The sequence below is a fragment of the Saccoglossus kowalevskii genome, chromosome 1 (assembly GCF_978046115.1).
Source record: "Saccoglossus kowalevskii chromosome 1, keSacKowa6.1, whole genome shotgun sequence".
Taxonomy (NCBI): domain Eukaryota; kingdom Metazoa; phylum Hemichordata; class Enteropneusta; family Harrimaniidae; genus Saccoglossus; species Saccoglossus kowalevskii.
Window position 1 is genome coordinate 33,948,696 of NC_140641.1, and position 24,161 is coordinate 33,972,856.

The 24,161-nt window shown below is 34.9% G+C and overlaps 1 protein-coding gene across 1 annotated transcript; it reads left to right on the forward strand.

Moving 5' to 3' along the window:
* Positions 1-8,937: 8,937 nt before the first annotated feature.
* Positions 8,938-24,161, forward strand: LOC100379003 (uncharacterized). The gene is made up of 8 exons (XM_006813144.3): positions 8,938-9,251; positions 10,715-10,884; positions 14,642-14,744; positions 15,173-15,272; positions 15,576-15,767; positions 18,215-18,375; positions 22,421-22,535; positions 23,381-24,161. Exons 1-8 carry the CDS (start codon positions 9,030-9,032, stop codon positions 23,482-23,484), a joined length of 1,167 nt encoding a protein of 388 aa, XP_006813207.1. The 5' UTR covers positions 8,938-9,029; the 3' UTR covers positions 23,485-24,161.

Sequence of the window (24,161 nt, forward strand, 5' to 3'; positions counted from 1 at the left end):
AAATATGGCCATCAAAAAGACGAAAATATCCAAGCAGAAATACCAAAATCTTGTAAATTTATTGTATGAATTGGTGTTTCTGTATACAGTAGGCATACATCACTTACTCCATTACTCCATTTCACGACTTGGATATGTATATACATATCCAAGTCGTGAAATGGAGTTTCATAAGTCCATGAAAACAAAACAAATGACTGAAATGTAATCCACAAGCACTAAGTAACTGACAAAGTAGGTCACAAAATGTAGCCTATGGAAACTATTTAAATTCAATACTATGGTAACATTGTTTTCACATTGTGCATCTCAAATAGCAGATTTATATTAGTCTCCAGGTGTCTTAAATTTTGAGTTATTTTTAAATATTCCCTATTTTTAGCTCATATGTTTTCAAATTCTCTCAGCACACAAGTTCTTTCCATTTTTTGGATGTACCTTGACCAATTGTGTTCATGTAAATTTGTCTCCACTTGGTTGATTACTGATGCACTTTGTTTCAAAATGACTAACTAATGACAATTTTTGTTTTTGTTTTTGTTTTTTAGATATACTTTCACTAATATAATGTTAATATTCTCTAAATTAATTTCTGGGTTTTGATGAAATTTAAGTGACTGTCAGCCATATTTTACCAAAAACAAGTCTTTCCCAAAAAATTTTCTGCACATTTGCATTAACTTGAACACTTGCTTTTAACTAAAGCAAAATTATTTTGAATGTATTTTCTGCTTGAGAATGTTTAAGTGAATTGCTGTTATTGCTTACTATGACGGTGTTCTCAAACATTGGAAACTACACTGAACAATTCTTTAGAAACTATTTCTCGTGCCATGGTGGCAGCCATGTTTGTTTTTATTATTAGAGGACGCTTGGTAGGATGAAAATACCCTGTAAAATACCGCAACATTACCGCACACTGTAACTTGTGGCGTTACGGTGACAGATGTATAATATTGTATTTTAATACAAAAACATGATTCACTTAGAAATAAGCAAGGCTACATTTATTGATACTGATGGACTGTTTGCGCTTATGTAAATTACAGAGGTGCATGTAATATTTAATGATTCAGTATACAACAAATGTGATTTTTGTTTCATATGTGCTTCTAATGAAGTAAATATGGTATTTTTGATAATGACATGTTTTTACACTGAATTGCCATGGGATAGATATGCTATTGTAAGATAATCACTAAATCTCGGATTGATGATGAAAAGTGCATCCTTTAATTTATTTATTTACACCTCTTTGCGTCAGTCTTGTTTTTAACAAAATAAATAGAATTGTGTATATTTATGATTAGAATCATTTATATGACTAGACGGATAAATGTTCTTAATAAGCACATTTAATGTTTGATGTGGGTAGTGTTGTACCATAGTACAGTATGATACGAGTTTTTATGATAAACTAAGTACCGGGGTATATTTATTTAATGTGAGAATTGGGAAACCTTTATATGCATAATAATAATAATAATATATTATTGCCTCTGTGTAAATTTACTTTGGGTTATAGCAAAAAGTGATATTTTATCAAAATATGATAGAATTGATGTAAATAAATAATATCAGTTTGAGAGCCTCTTTGTTTAACATATATAATAAGCTAAATTAAAAATAATGTTAGTACCTCTACTTGAAAGTAAATATGTGAATAGATTGTTGATGAAATTTTATATATTTATAGTATCATCAATAGAAAGTGTTCCTCTTTTTCGATTACATCTTTAGCATATCTTTCACTAGAGTTTTTGTTATGCGTGTCTACTTTTTTCTATTTCTAGATTTTCTAAATTTTATATACAATTTCCTTTTCTCAGTCTAGCTTACTCAAATATGTTTCCAGACTTATAGTCTGTTTTAAATTTTGCATATACTTTCTCAGTTTACTTTTTCATTAGAAATTTCTCTCCATAAATTCACATTGTATATTGTTGGAAATAGCATTGTAATTATAGTGATTCTATAAACAATAATTGTTACAAACAATAAAAGAAACAACAGAACTCCTTTTGTTTAGTTGTATTTTTTCACTGTTAACTGATGATTAACTTTGAACAAGCACAGCTTATGAAAGAGGCTATACAAGCATAAAAGTCTCTGATAATTCCCCTTTACCAACTGTGCTAGATTTTTACAAATGATAGATGTGATTATTTTATAATTCAACAATTATGTAAAAAATCTAATGTGGTATATACGATGTATGTACATACTGAAAGCTTGTGAAAATTGGATGCAAATATTATAAATAGAATTATCTCAAAAATATTGATAGAATAGGCACAGGAGTTTAATCCGTCGTTTGTGTTTGTCACTCTAAATTTTGGGGAACTACCAATGACAGAATGGTTTATTGTATGTTCATGTTACAGTACTGCTAAATCATGCCAGGTATGTCAATCATTTTGTGATTGGTAAACTGGTAGCCAGATTCAAAAGGCCATGTAATGTAAAAACCTTATTTTCATAAATGCAATTTGGTGGACCCCCCCCCCCCCCCCCAAAAAAAATCTTGTAATCTCAACCCCTAAAATACTGACTGAAAATAACCTAAGTGAATTTAATATTGCATTAAAATGATGCAGGCATTCATTATATGGGGTTGGGTGGGGGGTTTCGGTCAAAGAATTACCTGAAATATAGAATTCCAATATCATGGTTGGGGTAAATTTTTGTGAAGTAAAGTGAACTTCAAATAAGTTGTTCTACCAGTATTTATCATAACAGTATTTCTCATAACTTCCAAACTTAATAATGCCATATTCCTTTCAAGAACAGGATGATGTTTTAGTTTGATTCTGGTTGAGCCAACTACCCGTATTTGAATTTAGGATCCAATCGAATATGATAAACATTATCAGAGAAACAACCGTATTCGACACAAAAAGCTGCAATCCACTTAACAAATCTTATATATACTAAATCCGTTGAACTCTTACCGGCCATTTCGCTGTTTATACCGTACTCGTCCTACTTAGCCCAGGATAATGTACTCCAAAAGTTATGTTTTAGTTGGGGTGGGGGCTTATCCGAGCACTCCTTTCAAAAAAGTGTATAAATGACAATTTTAGTTCACTGTGTGACAGATTGAGGGGAATATTACGTCTTTTTGTGGACAATAACATTGCAAAGTTAGTTGCATCGTCATTGATTTCAACAATACTTATAAGAAACATAAATCGTCACAAACATGTGCCTATTTTATCAGAGTATTACTGTAATTACTTAGCATCAGAATTTACGAGATTAAAATGATTACCGGCAGAGTCTGGCGGAACACAGTCAAAGCCAAAACCAAAATCTTCATCAGTCAAAGCCAAAATCTTCATCATTGTCGAATGAGTTAGATCGTTCCACCATGATGTTTTCTTGTACGATTAGAATGCTGTGTATTATTGTTTTACTAGTCTGAGGTTTAGTATATACGGACGCAGAACTCGGGAAATTCCGAAGGCATTCTGGTAACACAATGCGGAAATGAATTGATGTCGTAGTACGATCTGTTGGAATTATTTTTTTCGAAAAAACAGCATTATTTTTTTTTTTAAAAATGGTAATTAGCAATTTTTGATAATAAATATAGAAAGAAGTATTTACCGCCTTTCACTTTGTCATTGTAGGAGCGTAGTTCAAGTTGTGTTCGGTGTTACCGTGGTCTATGCAGTCACAACATATTCTCGGCGGTCGATATCTAAGATATCGACGCTTTATTTCAATGTGGTTGTATGTTATTGCTGCACAGCAGATTTTATTTATTAAAGGTACTTTGCCTCGTTTCATTCGACAGGTTATTTTGCTTGTTTCTGTAAAATTGTGTGTGACACTTCTCTGTCTGTGTCATCCCATGAAATTGGATTAACAAGTATTCCCTAAATTTCGCTATTGAAATCTGAGTAGTGTTCAAAAGTTTCAAATTGATTTTTAAAATGTTTGTATAGCTTGTATATAATTGTGATTAGACTCTATAGGTTTTATTTTCCTTTTGTCGTGGTCTGTGTGGTTCCATTGTATCTAAATATCACACTAAGTTCGATGACTTCATTTGTAATTCTAATGACTTCTTGGTTTATTTAGTATCAGTCAAAATCAACAGAGGGAAGCCATAACATTTATTTTGATTCACTTCTAGGCGCTCCCAAATGATGTTTGAGAATGACTTGAAAGCTATTATGACTAAATTTTCTTGCAAGCAATCACGGATTTAGAAATACGTGAATTTCTAAGGTCTGTGAATCAATGAAAGTTCTTAAATTTTTGTTCGTGTTACACGATATCCTATCGGCTGTACATTGTTGTATGCTCTGTAACAATAATATTATAGGAACTCTGTAAAGGACAAGTAACCTGTAGAATACTGTGTGGGTAATATTTTTTATATTGATTTTTGTTGCATTTGCAGCAAATAGTTACCAAACAATGAGAAATCTATAGGATTGAATATACCCGACAGCTGGCTTCACATGCATTGTTCATAGTTCATATGGTGCTTACACCAGGATTTAATTACAGCACCTAGGCGGTATGTGGTTACAGCTTAATGTTCGAGTAATCGCAAGAAATTGACATGACAATAGAAATTCATTAAAGACTGCCACTCCCATGCAATTAACAGCGAGTGAAATTCCTGGGATTGAAACATATATTTTGAAGTCACTGATGTAGGCAACGAATAACTGCAAGTTGACATAAAGACGAGGTAGTTTATTTAATCAGTGGTCAACTAGAGGCTGAAATTATAATTAATTTGTTTATTTCAATTTCTCCTGACGTCAAATAGAATACACTGGTGAAACACGGTAGTAACTGTGGGTGAAAGGATGTTTTGGGGTGTAGTTTACATTGTATATGGAGTGGTAGGGTCGGGTGTAATGTGTTCATTTCCAACTATTATGAAGTCACGTAGAATTTCACTTAATTTATTTTTGCTGACATGTTTTCAAGCATTACATGTGAATCTAATTTTCACTGCGCTGTGTCTCAATATAGTATGAGGGAAATGGCATATTCACTGGAATTTATTTCAGGGGAAAAATGTTTTCAGTGATAATGAAGTATTATGACAGATACCCTCCCCGTGGCTTTCATTGCGTATGGAAGTTATTTTCACGAGTGATGCGGTGTATCCTGCTGCCGTACTTTCACGAGCGAAGCCACGGGGAGGGTGTGGGGTTCTGTTATTATACACATGTCCCATATTTGATTATTTCATATTAAAAAAAGAACGTGCAACAAACCGGGATAGAAATTTAGATCGGGGAACCCAATTGCCCATTAATATGCTCCAAGACAGTGCTGCGACCTAGCAACGCTTGTCAGTGTAGAACGCGTGTCGCTGCACGTGTGAAAATAAAATAATCAGACGTCTAATTTAAGTCATTGTCCGAATAAATAACTCGTGGATGTTTAAGCGCGGTGGTCGTAGCACAGCGCGTGTTCGAATTTCATGTAAATAAACAATGTATTTTACACGCGTTGTATACGTCGCTGTGAGTCCCTTATCGAACAGGACGCGACACGACGACTGTCGCCCTTTAGTTGGGACCACGACAGAACCAGAACTTAAACTGGGCGACTACGATACACGGTTGATGTTGAAGTTAAAAGTTCCTCCACAGATCTGTACATTGGCAAACATGCCGTGCAACTGCGGTACTCCACTGACAGAATGACTTTCGTTGAAATCGGTCGTCGCTGACTCGTGAGCTGCACACTACAACCTCGTTTGGGATGTTGCGTGCTTGTCGTGGATAGACTGAGTCTTGGTTACCGGTTAAATTTTGCTAATTTGGCGTTGGTAATCTTTATTTGGAACTGAGTAACGCCGCAACGTCGCCAGCAGAAACCTCATGGTATATCGATGTTGATGGTTGCGGCTCCATATTAATCGGAGATTTTACTGCGGGTCCAGGCAGCGGGTGGATCTTCCGAGAGCCCTTCAAGATTTATAAAACACAGATTCCAGGTGGTCAACAAACATTAAGTTCTCCCAATCCTAGTATTCTATGTGATGTACATCTAACATGCCAAAAATGCTGGTGAACGATTTGAACCTGACAAAAATACTTGAAATAGATACCAGGAAGGGGAGGGGGGTAAAAGAAAAGTTATATAACATTTTTTATTAAAATACACAAGTTTGTCCAACTCCCTGTGATACAACACCTCAGACATAGCTCATTGTACTCGGCTGGAGTGTGGGCAAAAGTTACTATTTGAATTTTTGATATCTTTTTTCATTAATGAGAAAGTTGACCCCGAAGTTAGAGTAACTGTTCAGCAGGAATGGCTTTTTAACTCTTCTGTGATTTTTTTTTGGCTATGCTGATTTTGTCACGGTTCATACTTGACAGGCAGGTCGTACCATCACTAATTGGAAAAACAATCCTGACCCACCGCTACCATGGCAACAGCCAAAGAATTGTAATAGCAGTGCCCAAATGATCATGCCTTTTATTTTGGCTACGTTGCGCACTGGTAAGAGATCACCGGCGCCGACATTGTTACCACTGTCAACGGAATCCCAACGCAGCTTTGAACTTTGAATAAAATGTAAATGCTGCTTCCAATCTAGAAAATACTATCGCAAAACGATTGGAAATTATACATTTAACGGCTGAATACGTCCTAACAAAAAAATAAAGTGACTTCTAATGACTGCCATGTTATTTTGCAAACCTCGTATAAGGTGCCCGGTTTTAGTTATAAACAGACGTTAGCTTCACGTTCATGTCCCTTCCATGATAACAGCCGAAAACATATTGCTTGTTTTTTACCGGTTTTCATTGGCAACCGAAGTATTTTTATTTTGTAAACAAATTTTCGTCTGCTATTTTTATTCAGTTCAAATCGTTCAGCAACATTTTTGGCATATTAGGTGTACATCACATGGAATACTACGATTGAGAGAACTTGATGTATGTTGACTGATTTTTATCATAGTACGAAGTACCAGGAAGTTACTCAGTTCCAAATAAAGATTACCAACGTCAAATGAGCAACATTTGACTGGTAATCAAGATTCATGTAATCCATGGCTAACAAGTAACATCACAAGCGAAGTTGTAGCATGCAGTAAGTCATCCCGTCAGTGAAGTACCGCAGTAACACGGCATGTTTGCCATCAGCATTGTATTCAAACGAATCACGTGGTGTGCCGTTCTCGTTCAAACCCGGGAATAGGAGAGTCCCATTAAAAAAACACATTGCAAATCATGCAAGTTCAACATTTTCAAACCAATATACTAAAACAGAAATGCTCAGAGATGTAAATGAAGTATAGATATTACTTTTCACTATACACATCTCTGTTGATACTATCCCTCACATATTCTACTCCCAATTACTCCTGCGTAAAATGGACTAGCCTCTTCTTGTTGACATTCAGACTAAAATCACGTGACAGGCTGTTAAAATTGGCTGTTGCATACTCTTTCGCCGGTCTGGAAAATGTGTTTAATTAACTCACATTCAAGCAACAATGCAGATTTCTCAGTGGGAGTGAGACTATTTGACTCTGCCACTAAAAAATAGGGGTGTTTTCAGCAAAAAACGAATAACCCTGGAATACACACAATATACTGAATTTCGGAACAAATCGTGCATTACTTACAGCATCAGAATACCACAGAAATATCAGACGAAACATGAAAACACTATATATTGTATTTCAGCCTGAACCCTCTATATTGCAATTCAAGGAATTAACCCCATATGTGCATCCATTTCCCACCTTGGTATCATCCACCCCTGAAAACAAACTCTTAATACCACGCTGAAGCGTTTGGTAATAAACTGGTGTAAAGTTGGTGTACGAGTTATCGGATTATAATAAATCTAGCTATCATGCACGCTGGAAACATTTGTGTAACGTAATAAGATTTGGGGGCGCTTCGACATGGATTGAAGCAGTAGGTCTAGCTTTAGACAAACTTTTCTGGACAAAAAGCATCGTGCAACACATTTCACATGGGCCTCAGTACTATCACGTAACAATCATAGTTCAAAAGTTCATAACTGACACGTATACGTTGTCGCAGTTCTTAATAAACACGCAACCGGAAATTAACAGCAAATAATTTGGTTGTTTATATTACTCTCATCGCAACAAAGGTATTCCGAAATCGTGTGGAACTACTACGTTGTGCCGCAATCAAGACTGATATACTGGTATAAATTTCCATGCCAGGCTCTGTTTTAATAATCCTATGAATTGAATGTAACGTCAGTTTGGAACTTATCTCACTAAACTATTTAATATTGTAAATGTACATCACGAAGTCTACGTGCTATGCTTTTTAAAGCCCTTTCTTGTTTTAAAAATCATGCCACCTGTTCGAATATCCAGGTTGATCGAGTACTATCGGTAGTAGATTTAATTGTTGTTATCCTCTTTAATTTAAACTTATTATTCTAATAATTTCAGTTTCTTATTGTAGTCTGTGCATTATTTTAAATAGTATACTTAGTTTTCCAGAGGCGATGTGCATCTAGAAATTGATCATTCGCTTATTTACTAAACCATAGTCTCTTGGAACTTTCACATCTCATCAAAAACTTATAAATATTTATAAATAATGCCTTTGTTGTGATGAGAATAACGATGAGAACTCGTTTCCGCCGCCCACGGTTTTGTGACCAAATATGGCAATCGGAAAGGCGATATTTTGTTCCAGTCTGGTTATGGTAGCGGGTGCCAACTTGAAGTGCGATATGGTGTATAAAATCGATGGATGGATGGATGAAATTACAAAAATGACTATCCCCTTTTTAAAATGGCTTAATATTTACACTAACTACGCGTATTGGTCGTTTTACCTCGTTTTTTTATTTGTTTCCATAGCAGTAAGAGTTTTACCCTTCATCGAACAATTGGCAAAACCCCTCTGCACAAATAGCATAGCCGATCACGTGATGGGTGGGGGGGATTCCCTTTTCCTTCTTTATAAGTGAAATTGCTTTGGTGTTCGTAGATTGAAAAACTAGATGCCACGTAAAATTACGCCGAATCCACGACAGCTATGATCGGTTCAAGACCCCGTTCTCGATCTCCATGTGAAGAACGTCCCCATGACTTTAAAAGACAGAAATCTATATCAACGCAATTTGGTGTTTTGAATGTAGAAGAGCAACCAATCGACGAGGTTGACGGCATTGTTGACAAATGCGTAGATGTGATGCAGCATGGCGTCGAATATATAAAGGAGCACTGTGTACAGTGTTTACAACCTCAGCTGAGTGAGGTAAGGATTTCTGTGTTGTTTCTCATTGAATTCGCTCATTCATCCACACACCCGGCGCTTTTTATCATGAGTTTTTACATTATAACTTCGTTGTGTTTTGGGGATTTCCGTCCGTTCTCCGACGTCATTTCTCGAACATGTCTGACTGGTTTGGTACCGAGACAAGTCAAAATGGGATACATATTGTGGCGCAAATGTGGAACGGGTCTTGTGTGGGGCTTCTCTATATCTGTGGGCTTTGAGCTTATTTTCTGTACAGGTCTTATAATAAACTTCTCTGTTACAGGGTGTGTACTGGCCTAGATAATGATTTTAAACGATCGAAAAATGTACATTTATAGTTGAGTGTGGATGAGTTGTAGCACTACCTTGGATGTTATACATATTGTTGCAAACCATTACCCATGCTCAAACTCTTGATTGAGATGCCCATGTACTCAGTGCTGCATGTCGAAATTCAAGAATTGATAGTATAGGGAAACCAGAGGGTATCTGGCAAGGATTCACTTGCAATAAAGGGACTGCCTCTCTGAAAAGCTGCATCTGAAATCAAGACAGTGAATCAGCAATTATGATAAACACATCTGGAATTTGAGCGACCTGAAACATAAAATTTTTGTGCTGCTTCAATGACCAGATGGTGTATTAATTTCATGATTCCTGGCCATTTTGATTTTTTTTTTAATTATAAGCACGGTTGCCATGGAAGAGAAAAAGTTTTCGAGTCCAGATTTTTCCCCCATAAATTACATGCTACCACAAAAGCTTTTTGAAAGTGACAGGTATTTTTCATCAGTCCATGAGTGGCCTTGGAACCAGTGGCCCTGAAAATAGCCCATAAAACTATCCGGCACCCATGAACAGTTCAACATGGAAATTCCATTCCATTCCAGTCTATATTCAACATGTGCAAGTCCTTGTCTACTTTTCACAGGTATTTGTTTCATAATGATGGATTACTCATTTTGTTCAAAGTAGATTAAAGTACATGTTGATTTTTTTTTGTTCATTTTGATGACCTTTGACCGACTGTCTGATTTAAGTCCAAAAAAAAAACATTTGAAAATGTCTTCAAACTTTTTTTTGTAGATTTTATTCAGACTTGGTCCTCAGTGTCATAACAGTGACATGATCAGTGTAAATCATAAAGAGTAAAACAGATTTATTGTCCACGGTTAACTGGCCTTCACTGTGATTTGTCATTTCCTTTATGATTTTACTCTGGTGAGAATGTGGTGTGCTACTAATCATGAACTAAACATTAAGATTCTTTTTGTTTTTTAATTTTGAAGAAAAAACATGTTGTACATTATATTTAATTTTAAAATTAGCCACAGTTAAATTACAGTATAATTATAGAAGGTTTTCTATCTAAAAACAAAAATACTGGTTACACAGGATGATGCAGAAACAAAATCACGATGAGGATGATAAATTTACTATTTTTTTTTTCATCTTTTCAGGATTTGCCTCAATGGCCTGAATCTAGAGTGGGAATCCCACATCCCAATGCTCCCAGTCAACGCATTGACTTAGGAATGAAATTTAGAACTATTCAGTTAGATAATGATCAGTATGAACATAGTGTGCTTGAAGTCGAAGAAAATAGTTCGGCACATCAACTTAAGATTAGGTAGGTGGTTTGATGCTTGTTGTATTTATTCATTGTAGGAGTGGTCTTCTCTATGGATCATGAATTCCACATTGCAAATCAGTTAACATTTAAAGAAAATTTTGGAAGTGATAATTGAAAATACACATCAAACACCAATAGTTTTAAAAGGTGATGAAGGACGGAATACTCCTCGTCACAATATTGTTAAATTTCCAAAATGGTTGCAATGCAGACAGTTCTTTACCAATCGACTTTGTGCCATGAAAGAGATGAATGTTTGTTCAAGAAGATCTCTGCGTAAGAGACTGCAAAAAAAAAAATAGAGGTTAGGGTTAGGGTTACTAATTAATGGTCGACTCTATATCAATAACAGGTTGTATAATAAATCAATTGAATTGGTATGTTTACTCGTCAGAGAGAGGGTGTTTCAATCATTGAATGATTATGCTTCATGAAATTCACTCCACTTACAATGTGGAAAACAAGTGACCAAGTCCTGGGCCAGGACACAGCTCATAATGTAGGGTTAATTATCAGAGATCTTGACTATGTGGTTCATAAAGTTCAGACAGATGAAAAGGGTACGATTGTCATGCTGTCTGTAAATATTGATAACAGAACATACCTTTTTATTAAACAAATATACACCTACTACTGTAGCACCTCACCTGTCATTTAAGGAAAATGTACTGAATATACTAGATGATTATCGCACGGATTCGGAACGAAAGAAGGGGAGGAGATCATGACGTGACTCTTTATCTACACTGGATGGGTCTGGTGGAAATCTAGTGGTCTGGGAATGATCGAAGAGATAATAATAAAAAATATTATTACTCATGTTGATATTTGGCAAATCAGAAACCCTATCACTAAACGTTTCACATCTGACCAATCAGCTATTGTCTTTCAGTGAAGGATTTACAATATAAAAGGGAGCAGAGGTGTGGCTTGTGACAGTCTGTACATGAAATTTGAGATCTATGAATGAATTCTGTCGATAAAAACAACTTATATGTGCTAAAATGCCCTAAATATCTGGTATAAAACGGGCTGTGAAGCAGACGACAAACTTCCGCTTTTCTTGGCGTCATTTCGCCTCTAGAGGGCCAGTCAAATGACGTCATCAGTGAACACTGATAATTGAACCCATTCATGCTAGTACGTCAATCCCATAGAAATGCTACTATGAAAGACCTTGTTAACTGACTACTTAAAAGTTGAAACATGGCGAGGTGTTGTGTTATGAATGTCGTAACGATTCATGTTATGTTTCTCGAAATCCCAAATAAAAAATCACGTTGTTGGTTGCGAGAAATCGGCTCAAGAACTAACCTGAAAGTGAAGACAGTACAGCGTTCTGGCTATAGTAAACAGTGAGTGAATAAATATTGTACGAGTTAAACTAAATGAAAAATATGCTAATATCACTTGAACCACAGTACTCATTTTGCCCAACTTCCCACTTTTTAAACGATTGCTTAATTTCCGACCGCACTGTATTTTCCGACTGGAAAACGACCACATTTTTACCGTTTTTTTTTTCTCTCGCTCGCTTATTGAAAACACCGACCGCTCGCTCAAACACTGGTCACCGGCACAGGAGTAGTCAAAATGTTTGGGGATATACAACAAGTGTTAACTATTATAAATTCTGAACGGCTCTTCAAATCTATACCACTCTGTATCGTTCGCGAACAACTTCATCTGTGTCAAATACTAGAGCCGGTACAATATTGTAAACAAATGCCATGATATCTCAGTCATATCGCTATTGTATACACTACCTTTTTTATTCTGGTTTGCACAAACATTGAATAGCCGTCAAACATTCAAATCTATTTAGTTTTTAACTATCTATAATTATATGCACGCACTTTGACCCTTTGACCTAGATTTGATTGGGATGGAATATTTTATTTTAAACAATATTCTGACTTTACTTACTGCCCAAAAATGTTTCAACACAATTGCGGTATGACTGTCCGATTTACAAGTGCATTGGGTAATATATTAATAACCATTCTCACCAATCGCTAGCTTAGAAGCGAGTAGGAAATCAAACAGCCGCAGGTCGCCCAGAAAGGACTGAGAAATTAAAAAGATTATATTTCCACAAAGTTAAATAAATCTGGCTGCATCAAAAGCTTGGAAACTAGTTATAATATTTTGCAAAAGACTGAGTGATCAACGACATCATTTTGGGATGCAATTGAATTTGAAGTACTTTATTGCATAACTTATTGCGCGGCAATGCTGACATCAAGTGTGTGTTGACCGAAGTTTGACCCCCAAGTCACGCACTGAACAGGCGCTTTACCTTAGCAATCTTTTTCTTTCTTGCTCCGCGCGTCAATCTTGTAAAATTGTTATTAGTTCTGACGGTGCTGTACACAAACTTGTATATTTTGAGGTCGTTTACTTAGTGCGCTGCTTTTCTAATTACGCAAATTTGTTTACAATGTTGTACCGGCTCTAAAAATTTCAACATTGTAATATATCGATTTCATAATAATTACGCAAAGTCAGTTATTTAATATTGGACACAGGTGAAGTTTCGTCCGCGAACGATACAATGTGGTATAGATTTGAAGAGTAGTTTGGAATTTAATAATAGTTAGTACCCATTGTATCCCCAAACTGTATCACTCAAAACCACTATTTCGATCACTCCTGTGCCAGTGACCAGTGTTTGGGCGACCGGTCGGTGTTTTCAATGGGTCGGTGAGAGAAAAATTACGATAAAAATGCGGTCGTTTTCCGTTCGGAAAATACAGTGCGGTCGGAAATTAAGCGATAAGCGGTCGATTGAAAGTGGGAAGTTGGGCGAAATGATTACTGTAATGATATTAGCGTATTTCTAATTTAGTTTTTAACTCAAACAATATTTATTTACTCACTGTTTACTATAGCTAGAGCGCTGTACGTGTCTTCATTTTCAGGTTAGTTCTTCTGCCGATTTCTCGCAACCAACAACGTTATTTTTTATTTGGGATTTCGAGAAACTTAACATGAATCGTTATGGCATTCATGCGCTCAACATTTCGCCATGTTTCAACTTAGTAGTCAGTTAACAAGGTCTTTCATAGTAGCATTTCTATGGGATTGGCGTACTAGCATGAATGGGTTCAATTATCAGTGTTCACTGATGACGTCATTTGACTGGCCCTCTAGAGGCGAAATGACAACAGGAAAAGCGGAAGTTTGTCGTCTGCTTCACAGTTCGTTTTATACCCGATATTTAGGGCATTTCGCAGCACATACAAGTTATTTTTATCGACAGAATTCATTCATAGATCTCAAATTTCATGTACAGAGTGTCAAAAGCCACACCTCTGCTCCCCTTTAATGTACTCTATATTTGCTTTATCAGTAGCACATACATGTACATAGATGCGATGTTTCTCTGGTCTTAAGTCATATTTTGATAGTCCAGTGTATAGAAATGCAATTTTTCAACTTTTCTGCCAATATCTTAATTGCTAATCATCACATTTCTATGAATATTGGTACATAAATGCTGTGAGACAATGCGATGACCTAATTAGTTTGGGGTTTAAATATATCCATAATAATTAGCTACTTTGCATAATAATACATTTTTGGCTTTTCCACCAACTTGCTACATAGGTTCCAGAGACAATTCCCTAATTTGCATAATTTAGAATTTACTTTTGCCTTTTACTAGTAGTATGTGGAATAATCATTGGGTTTAATCAATGCATAAAATATGTACTGCAAAATAATTTATTTTCATATGTTTGTTTGTTTGAAGGAATGGTGATACTATTCACAGAATTAATGGTTCTGTCTTATTGGATTCTGATCATCACGATGTTGTCAACAAGTTTTTTCAGATTACCCAAAAATTCAAACTTGTAAGTAATGCTTTTTCAGGTAGTGTGGTTTTAGAGATTTTTTAATTCTGTTGCTGTGTATCTTATCTGTTGTGTGGTTGGGATGGGAATTAACTTGCAATTGGTGACTGGTGAAGAGTTAGGGAAGCCCTACCGAACATTTGGACGACTGGTGAAGAATTAGCATATTTCTGCCAATTGGTGATTGATGAAGGGTTAGCAAAACCCTGTCAATTGGTGAAGCCCTGTCATAATGTAAATGACAACGGAATGTCTATGGTTAAAATAAGACATGATTCAATTGCATGCAATAAAGGCAATTTTTACTTTATTTCTATTTGAGTTGTGCTTCTAATAGAGTAAATACAGTATTCCTTATTTGTACTTCATGCCTTCAATACCCTTTAGAACATGGGAGTTCTTTCTAAGCTTTGAGTTTTATTTTATAGACTTTGAGTAGAGCACCGGAAGATGTTGTTGATGGTAATGATGATGATTATGAAGATGTATGTACTTATATGGAAATTGAAGTTGAAATTGAACTTGAAGGTGAGTATATTTATAGTTACAAACTATCTGATAATGTTCTGAGTGTAAAGATCTGGTTAAGTCTGGGAAAAAAAACATTTTTATTTTTCTGATTGTCTATGCGCATTTCAGTTAAAATGTGGGAAGAAGATTTCTGGGAAAACCTTAATAATTTTAATAATAACAATTGTTATGACAATTTTAAAATTATAATTGAAAATCACACATGTGATTTGGGAAAATGAATTGACCAGATAATATATTTTTTTTCAGGGCTTTATCGTTTTCTAAACCTTCTCACATGACTGTCGGGTTTTCTTTCAGATGATAATGTTACAGTTGAAATTATTGCTGAGTGGCAGAGGGAGTTCACTAAAAACAATGTACCAAAACTGCGTTGTTACAAACAGTCAGATTGTTATGTCCATACTGCTACCAGTGATTCTACTTCTTTGTTGTCAATGACATCAAGCTCATCTGTTAAGATTATTCCAGCTCACATTGAGGATGATGGTGGTAAGAGATCACATGTGTAAACATTTCTAACTTTTTAGATTGTGAAGATAGTAACAATAACCGCTATACACTTTACTAATTTGTACACGACATAAAGAACGCCGTGATTGCCATGACTCATAACCAGTGTCAGTAGCATTATTTTTAGTAATAGTAAAACGTAAAAAAAAAGTGATTGCAAAATAGGGTGTATCAAAATCTACAAGCTAAATTCTGATGGAACAACAGTGATGTTGACTTTATCCAGACTTAATAAAACACTTATTTATATGTGATTTTGATCTCTGGTCAAGGCTATATAAAGTGTTTGTGATTCTCTGCGATATATACCGGTACCAGGAGATGGTAATTTAGGTCTGTCTGGTAGAAAATACACAACAAACATCGTCATTGTATACCACATGTGCAAATGTTACTGTTCTTAACTCCCATGTGCAAAGCAAACCATTGAAGTCTGAATGTTACTCTATATGTACATATATATATCTGTTCCACTGATATTTTAAGAACCATTCATAAGATTCCAATGAAACTAGTGGTACATAGATGCTCTGGCTATTGAACATAGTTTGTTAACTTGTGTTTTGTTCATACATTTTCATTCATTTATTGAAAATCAGTGTTATTGTTACGTTTTCATATTACACATATTGACTTGCATTGTTCATTTGGCCAGTTTACATATTGACTTGCATTGTTCATTTGGCCAGTACACATTTGACTTGCATTGTTCATTTGGCCAGCACACATATTGACTTGCATTGTTCATTTGGCCAGTACACATATTGACTTGCATTGTTCATTTGGCCAGTACACATATTGACTTGCATTGTTCATATGGCCAGTTTACATATTGACTTGTATTGTTCATTTGGCCAGTACACATATTGACTTGCATTGTTCATTTGGCCAGTACACATATTGACTTGCATTGTTCATTTGGCCTGTACACATATTGACTTGCATTGTTCATTTGGCCTATACACATATTGACTTGCATTGTTCATTTGGCCTGTACACATATTGACTTGCATTGTTCATTTGGCCTGTGCACATATTGACTTGCATTGTTCATTTAGCCTATACACATATTGACCTGCATTTTTCATTTAGCCTGTACACATATTGACTTGCATTGTTCATTTAGTCTGTACATATATTGACTTGCATTGTTCATTTAGTCTGTACACATATTGATCTGCATTGTTCATTTGGCCAGTACACATATTGACTTGCATTGTTCATTTAACCTGTACACATATTGACTTGCATTGTTCATTTAGTCTGTACACATATTGATCTGCATTGTTCATTTGGCCAGTACACATATTGATTTGCATTGTTCATTTAGCCTGTACACATATTGACTTGCATTGTTCATTTAGTCTGTACACATATTGACCTGCATTGTTCATTTGGCCAGTACACATATTGACTTGCATTGTTCATTTAGCCTGTACACATATTGGCCTGCATTGTTCATTTGGCCAGTACACATATTGACCTGCATTGTTCATTTGGCCAGTACACATATTGACCTGCATTGTTCATTTGGCCAGTACACATATTGACTTGCATTGTTCATTTAGCCTGTACACATATTGGCCTGCATTGTTCATTTGGCCAGTACACTTATTTACTTGCATTGTTTATTTGGTCTGTACACTTATTGACTTGCATTGTTCATTTGGCCTGTGCACATATTGACTTGCATTGTTCATTTGGCCTGTACACATATTGACTTGCATTGTTCATTTGGCCTATACACATATTGACCTGCATTTTTCATTTAGCCTGTACACATATTGACTTGCATTGTTCATTTAGTCTGTACATATATTGACTTGCATTGTTCATTTAGTCTGTACACATATTGATCTGCATTGTTCATTTGGCCAGTACACATATTGACTTGCATTGTTCATTTAACCTGTACACATATTGACTTGCATTGTTCATTTAGTCTGTACACATATTGATCTGCATTGTTCGTTTAGCCTGTACACATATTGACTTGCATTGTTCATTTAGTCTGTACACATATTGACCTGCATTGTTCATTTGGCCAGTGCACATATTGACTTGCATTGTTCATTTAGCTTGTATACATATTGGCCTGCATTGTTCATTTGGCCAGTACACATATTGACCTGCATTGTTCATTTGGCCAGTACACATATTGACCTGCATTGTTCATTTAGCCAGTACACATATTGACTTGCATTGTTCATTTAGCCTGTACACATATTGGCCTGCATTGTTCATTTGGCCAGTACACTTATTTACTTGCATTGTTTATTTGGTCTGTACACTTATTGACTTGCATTGTTCATTTGGCCTGATTCATTTCAGTTTTGTACACATGTATTCACTTAAACAACAGCAATGTCATGTGGTGATCTATTAATGCTTTGTTTTAATCCATATTATTATTTTTTTGTCAACAGGTCAGTGGATTGTGTATCTCTATAGCGTTCTATGGCCAATTAAGTTTGACATCATAGCTCAGGCTGATACAACCAAATACCCATCTTTTGCCATGGTTTTATACAACGTAAAATATGACAAATGTCTGTCCATTTCGGAATTGAACCAACTGATTTGTATGGTAATTTTATTTTTATTTTATTTTAATTTTGAATCAGATTAGGTAACAAATTACATTCATGTATTTCCACACACTATATATATATGTGGTGACCATCTCTTGTGATAGACCTAAAAAAAAGAAAGTTTTCTGGTCAACTTGATTTCCAAAATTGTGATGTGCACAGGTGTCATTGGTGCTTTTTTTGATAACCAGAAATATTTTGTTCTATTCTTATTTATTGAAAACATTTCATTCTGAGTGATAGATAATCTCAAATTCTATTAGTCACAGCAAATCATGAAAATTACATTGGGATACATGAACTGCTTTGTATAAGTTTTCCATCTGTCGCACATTCTATCCAGGTGTTTACAAACATGTACGTTGCTGAAATGTAATGTTTGGTGAAAAATCTATTTTGTCTTCTTGAATTCCATTAAATCATCATGTCCTATTTTTTTCAATGACCCATCCTGCTGGATTAGGTATGGAACAGTTATGATTCACAAAATATCCAGTTATCTTGAAAAACACCAGCTAGCTTTCATATTCCCTTGTAAAAACTCCCATCTTATGTAACGTGTAATCTGACTTTTGTTTTCATGAATGCTCTAAAATGTCAATTCCCTTCATGATGGTTGAAATCAGCATAAATAATTGTAGCATCTCTCATAGTGTCAAATATAATATGCAAGCTTAGAGCATTGACATTTTACTTGTTACTTTAAAATACTTTATTTTTGACTCCCATGTGCGAAGCACAAAATGGGAGTCTTTGCAGTTAGTGTGTCTGTATGTGTGTGTGTATGTGTGTATGTGTGTATGTGTGTGTGTGTGTATGTGTGTCCGACTGTTCCACTGCTATCTCAAGAACCATACATCGGTTTTTGATGAAACTTGGTGCATAGATGCTCTGGGCCAATGCGCAGATTTGATTAGGTTTTGGTAAAAATCCATGCTCGTTAATTACCTAATTTGCATGATAATTAGCTAATTTTTAGCTGTTCTATGACTGTTCCACTGATATCTAAAGAACCACTCATTGGATTTTGATGAAACTTGGTACATAGATGCTCTGAACATATGCGCAGAATTGATTAATTTTTGGTAAAAATCCGTGCATATTAATTACCTAATTTGCATGATAATTAGCTATTTTTTAGTGGTTCCATGACTGTTCCACTGATATCTAAACAACCACTCATTGGATTTTGATGAAACTTGGTACATAGATGCTCTGAACTAATGCTAGGTTTTGATTAGTTTTTGGTAATAATCCGTGGATACTAATTACCTAATTTGCATAATGATTAGTCAATCTTCGGTTTTTCCACTGATATCTCAAGTACTAATCATCACATTTCAATGAAACTTGGTACATAGATGTCATACGACACTGCACAGACCTGATAGTTTTTAAGGTAATATCAGTACATATTAATTACCTAATTTGCATAATTAATTAATTTTCAGCATTTGATATAAGTAGTTAGCATTACATTTCAATGAAACTTGGTACTTACATACTCAAGGACTATGCAGAGATTGATTGTTTTCGATAAATATTTGTGCATATTAATCACCTAATTTGCATAATTAGTTAATTTTCAGCTTTTCCACAGGTATCTCAAGTACTAATCATCGCATTTCAATGAAACTTGGTACATAGATCCTTTAGGACTATGCAGAGACCTGATTTGTTTTAGGGTAAATAATTGTGCATATTAATTACCTAATTTGCATAATTAATTTTCAGCTTTTCTACTGATATCTAAAGTACTAATCATCACATTTCAATGAATCTAGAATTATGCAGACCCAATTAGTTTCCGGTAAATATTTGTGCATATTAATCACCTAATTTGCATAATTAACCAACTTTCACACTGATATCTCAGGTACTATACATCACATATCAATGAATGTACATGGATGCTGTAGGACAATAGACAGACCTGAATAATTGTGGGTTAAAATCTGTACATATTAATTACCTAATTTGCATAATTAACCAATTTTAAGCTTTCACACTGATATCTAAAGTACCGTAAAAACTCCAAAATTTCGACCGGTTTTAAATAATTGGTGTTCGATATGTGACGTGTTTTTATAGTCAAAATTAAGGTGCATTTTCGGACGGTCGAATTTTTCAGAATAGAAATCAGCAAATGAAAAAATGGGGATGATAGACAGTGTGCTTCATTAGTTTTTAAAAAATGCAATGTCCGTCAATTGACGTAAACTTCCTCATGTTTCACGGTAAAAGCAAAGGTCGTGGCCGAGTTGTAACTCAAAATCTAAACAAAGTCATCAATCAGTGAGTATTATGACAAGCAAAACAAAACATCAAGACGCGGAGAAGAGGTCAGCACAAAACTAATAGGTCAAAAGACAAAGCTGTCTCGCACTACCTAGAAAAACTTGCGAATGTTCGAAGTACAGGTACCCATTGGACAAAAGATGCATGGAAGTTTAGCAAACTATCTCCCCGACCCAGTGCAATGTATCCGGTTAGAATCAAAGCTCACGTGTCCCTTATTTGAGGGACCAAATTCTGCCGTAAATTCGCCCTTGGATTAAAAAATAAAATGGGATTTAAGAAAATAAAATGGGACTTTTAAGGTGTATTTTGGCGTCATTTTTCGGACATTTCAATCAATCCTGCCGGCTAAAATAGAGTCTAAGTTTTACCGTAGTCATTGACGTTTGTCTATTCAAGAGTACACGTGTATGATTTTTATCGTGACTAGCGTGAGCGGGTAAGCTTCCTTTCGAGAATGAGCTGTTATCACTGTGAACAATGTTAAATTATTCTTCAGATGACCAGTTTATTTTTTAAAAACAACTAATTTTTTTATTTAAAAAAAATCATGCCGTTTTCGCATCAAAATCCAAGCCAAAATATCGTACTACAACACCAATTTCTTCCGCATTGCGTTCAATAACATTAACATATTTAAATAAGCTATGGTAATTTGAACACGTTGGCATCATCCAGCTTTTTGATTGGTTAATTAGCGATTTGACCTATTTGACCTAAGAGAACATGGCGGATGTCCTACAGCATCAAACGTTTATACGAGACCGGAATCATTCGCTTACGATGAAACTAAGTTGACTTTTATTTGTATTTCATAACCATTCAACAAATTTATTTTGTGTACATTATTATAATCACTACTGAGTACAGTAATAATCAACAATTCAGAAACGCAGCATGCCGAGATTTTTGTGTTCGTTTTTATTTGAAACTTCGTTTATTTAGAATATATTTTCGTTACCAATAAAATAAAAATCTCTCAGTCAATCAGAAACCCGGATTCATGCCTTCGAGGAAGGTCCCGCTTGAACGCTCACATCGTTTTTTTTTTCGTTTGGGGGAAAACTAAAACTGGTCGCAATTTTCGAATAAGAATGAGTCGGCAATTTTTAGTGGAGTCGAAAATTTGTAGGTAAATAAAACACAGAAACCGGCAAATAAATAGGCGATCGAATTTTTAGAGGGGTCGAAATTTTGGAGTTTTCACGGTACTAATTATTCCATTTCAATGAAACTTAGTATAAAGATGCTCTAGGACAATGTACAAACCTAATTAGTTTTGGGTAAAAATCTGTTCATATTAATTCCCTAATAAGCATAATAATTCATAATTTTTTGGTTCTAATCACATTTCAATTAAACTTGGAGACATAGATTTTCTGTTACATTGCGCAGAACTCATTAGTTTTACACTCAAATCTGGTCATATTAATTTTCTGATTTGCATAATTAGTTTTCAGCTAAATAATTTCGAATTATATTTAATGTGTCTCCAATACTCTCAGCACATGGGAGTTCTTTCTAAGCTTTCTTTGATTACTATTTTCACTGAAGAAATGATTCAGTGAAATTAAAATCTAGTGAATATACCTTTTTTCCTATATTTTACAATCAAAATATTTCATACAAAACACCTATAATGTTTCAACAACAATTAATTCCAGCTATAATAAAGTATTTTACAGTACGGTACTATTGGTAGTTACTATATGTGTGATTCATATCATTTTTATATCTATTTAGAAAACTTCCAAAAAGAACCTGTCCAGGTTAAAGACTATAGACAGCCATGTATTTTTTAAAAAGAAGTGGGTGAAAGGAAGTGACCATATTGTGTTTGAGTCAGCAAAATACAGAGGTAAGCAACACTGGTATAACATTCAATATGCTCAGCTGAAAAGTGTCCATTGTATCACATGACTTGATCTTAACTCACTCCACTGTTCTCCAGACATACTATAATCACATGACTTGATCCTAACTCACTACACTGTCCTCCTGACATACCATAATCACATGACTTGATCGTAACTCACTCCACTGTTCTCCTGACATACCATAATCACATGACTTGATCGTAACTCACTCCACTGTTCTCCTGACATACCATAATCACATGACTTGATCGTAACTCACTCCACTGTTCTCCTGACATACCATAATCACATGACTTGATCGTAACTCACTCCACTGTTCTCCTGACATACCATAATCACATGACTTGATCGTAATTCACTCCACTGTTCTCCTGACATACCATAATCACATGACTTGATCGTAACTCACTCCACTGTTCTCCTGACATACCATAATCACATGACTTGATCGTAACTCACTCCACTGTTCTCCTGACATACCATAATCACATGACTTGATCGTAACTCACTCCACTGTTCTCCTGACATACCATAATCACATGACTTGATCGTAACTCATTCCACTGTCCTCCAGACATACCATAATCACATGACTTGATCGTAATTCACTCCACTGTTCTCCTGACATACCCAGTACCATAATCACATGCCTTGATCTTAACTCACCCCACTGTCCTTCAGACATGCCATAAATACGTGGCTGTACTTTACTCATCCCACACTCTCCAGACTTGTCATAATCACATAACTCAACTCTGAATGCTTAACTTTTAAGAGTGCCAAAATACATGCGTGTCTAAATTGTGTATGTTTCTGATTTTTTTAGATCTCTATTTAGCCAAGAGTGGCAAAGGTGTCTTATTGATAGAACAGAAAGATTCCAGTGATCTGGAACCAAGTACAAAATTCAAGTTAAGCATGGATGTCTAATAATAGTGTTGCTATGGTTACTGTGGAGATGATTAATCTACATGTACAGGTGTTTTGTTCACCAACATTATTCAGTGTTTCAAATTATAATTACCAGTACTGCCTTAAAATGCGTATGTATATCATACATATATTTTAAATATTGTGATTTATTGACAGTTTTTTTTCTGATGTATCTTATACAATTTATGTACTAACTGTTTCTTTTTTTTAAAAATAACATCTTAGTTATTTTTTTAACATTCATCAAATAAAGAATGTATTTATTTTCAATTGAACTGATTTTAATTTTGTATTTTAAATTAAGATTTGCCAGATGTTAAAGTCTCATAAATGATTTTAATTATGGCTTGGCTCAAACTATTCTGACAGCATTATTTGATTATTTGACTGAAATTGTATGAGAAGTTGTATATTTTTTTAAAACGCAAAATCTTGTACTAGAATTTCTTTTTGAAGCCAGTATATTTAAAGTTCATTATTTTTTTATTTAAAAATATAAATACAATTTATATTGCCAGTATACAAATTTATAACATATTAATTAAAGCTACCATAGTAATGTTCAAAGAAACCTATCGATCAAAGAAAGCTTAAAAAGAACTTGTGCTTGTTCTAAAACTATTGAAAGCATGTAAAATAGAAATAAGGTAATAAATTTGATTGTACAACAGTGA

Coding starts and splice junctions, on each gene's coding strand:
- LOC100379003 (XM_006813144.3), top strand. CDS start 9,030: ATGATCGGTTCAAGACCCCGTTCTCGATCTCCATGTGAAGAACGTCCC. Junction 10,885..14,641: donor GCACATCAACTTAAGATTAG/GTAGGTGGTTTG, acceptor GTTTGTTTGAAG/GAATGGTGATACTATTCACA. Junction 14,745..15,172: donor TTACCCAAAAATTCAAACTT/GTAAGTAATGCT, acceptor TTTATTTTATAG/ACTTTGAGTAGAGCACCGGA.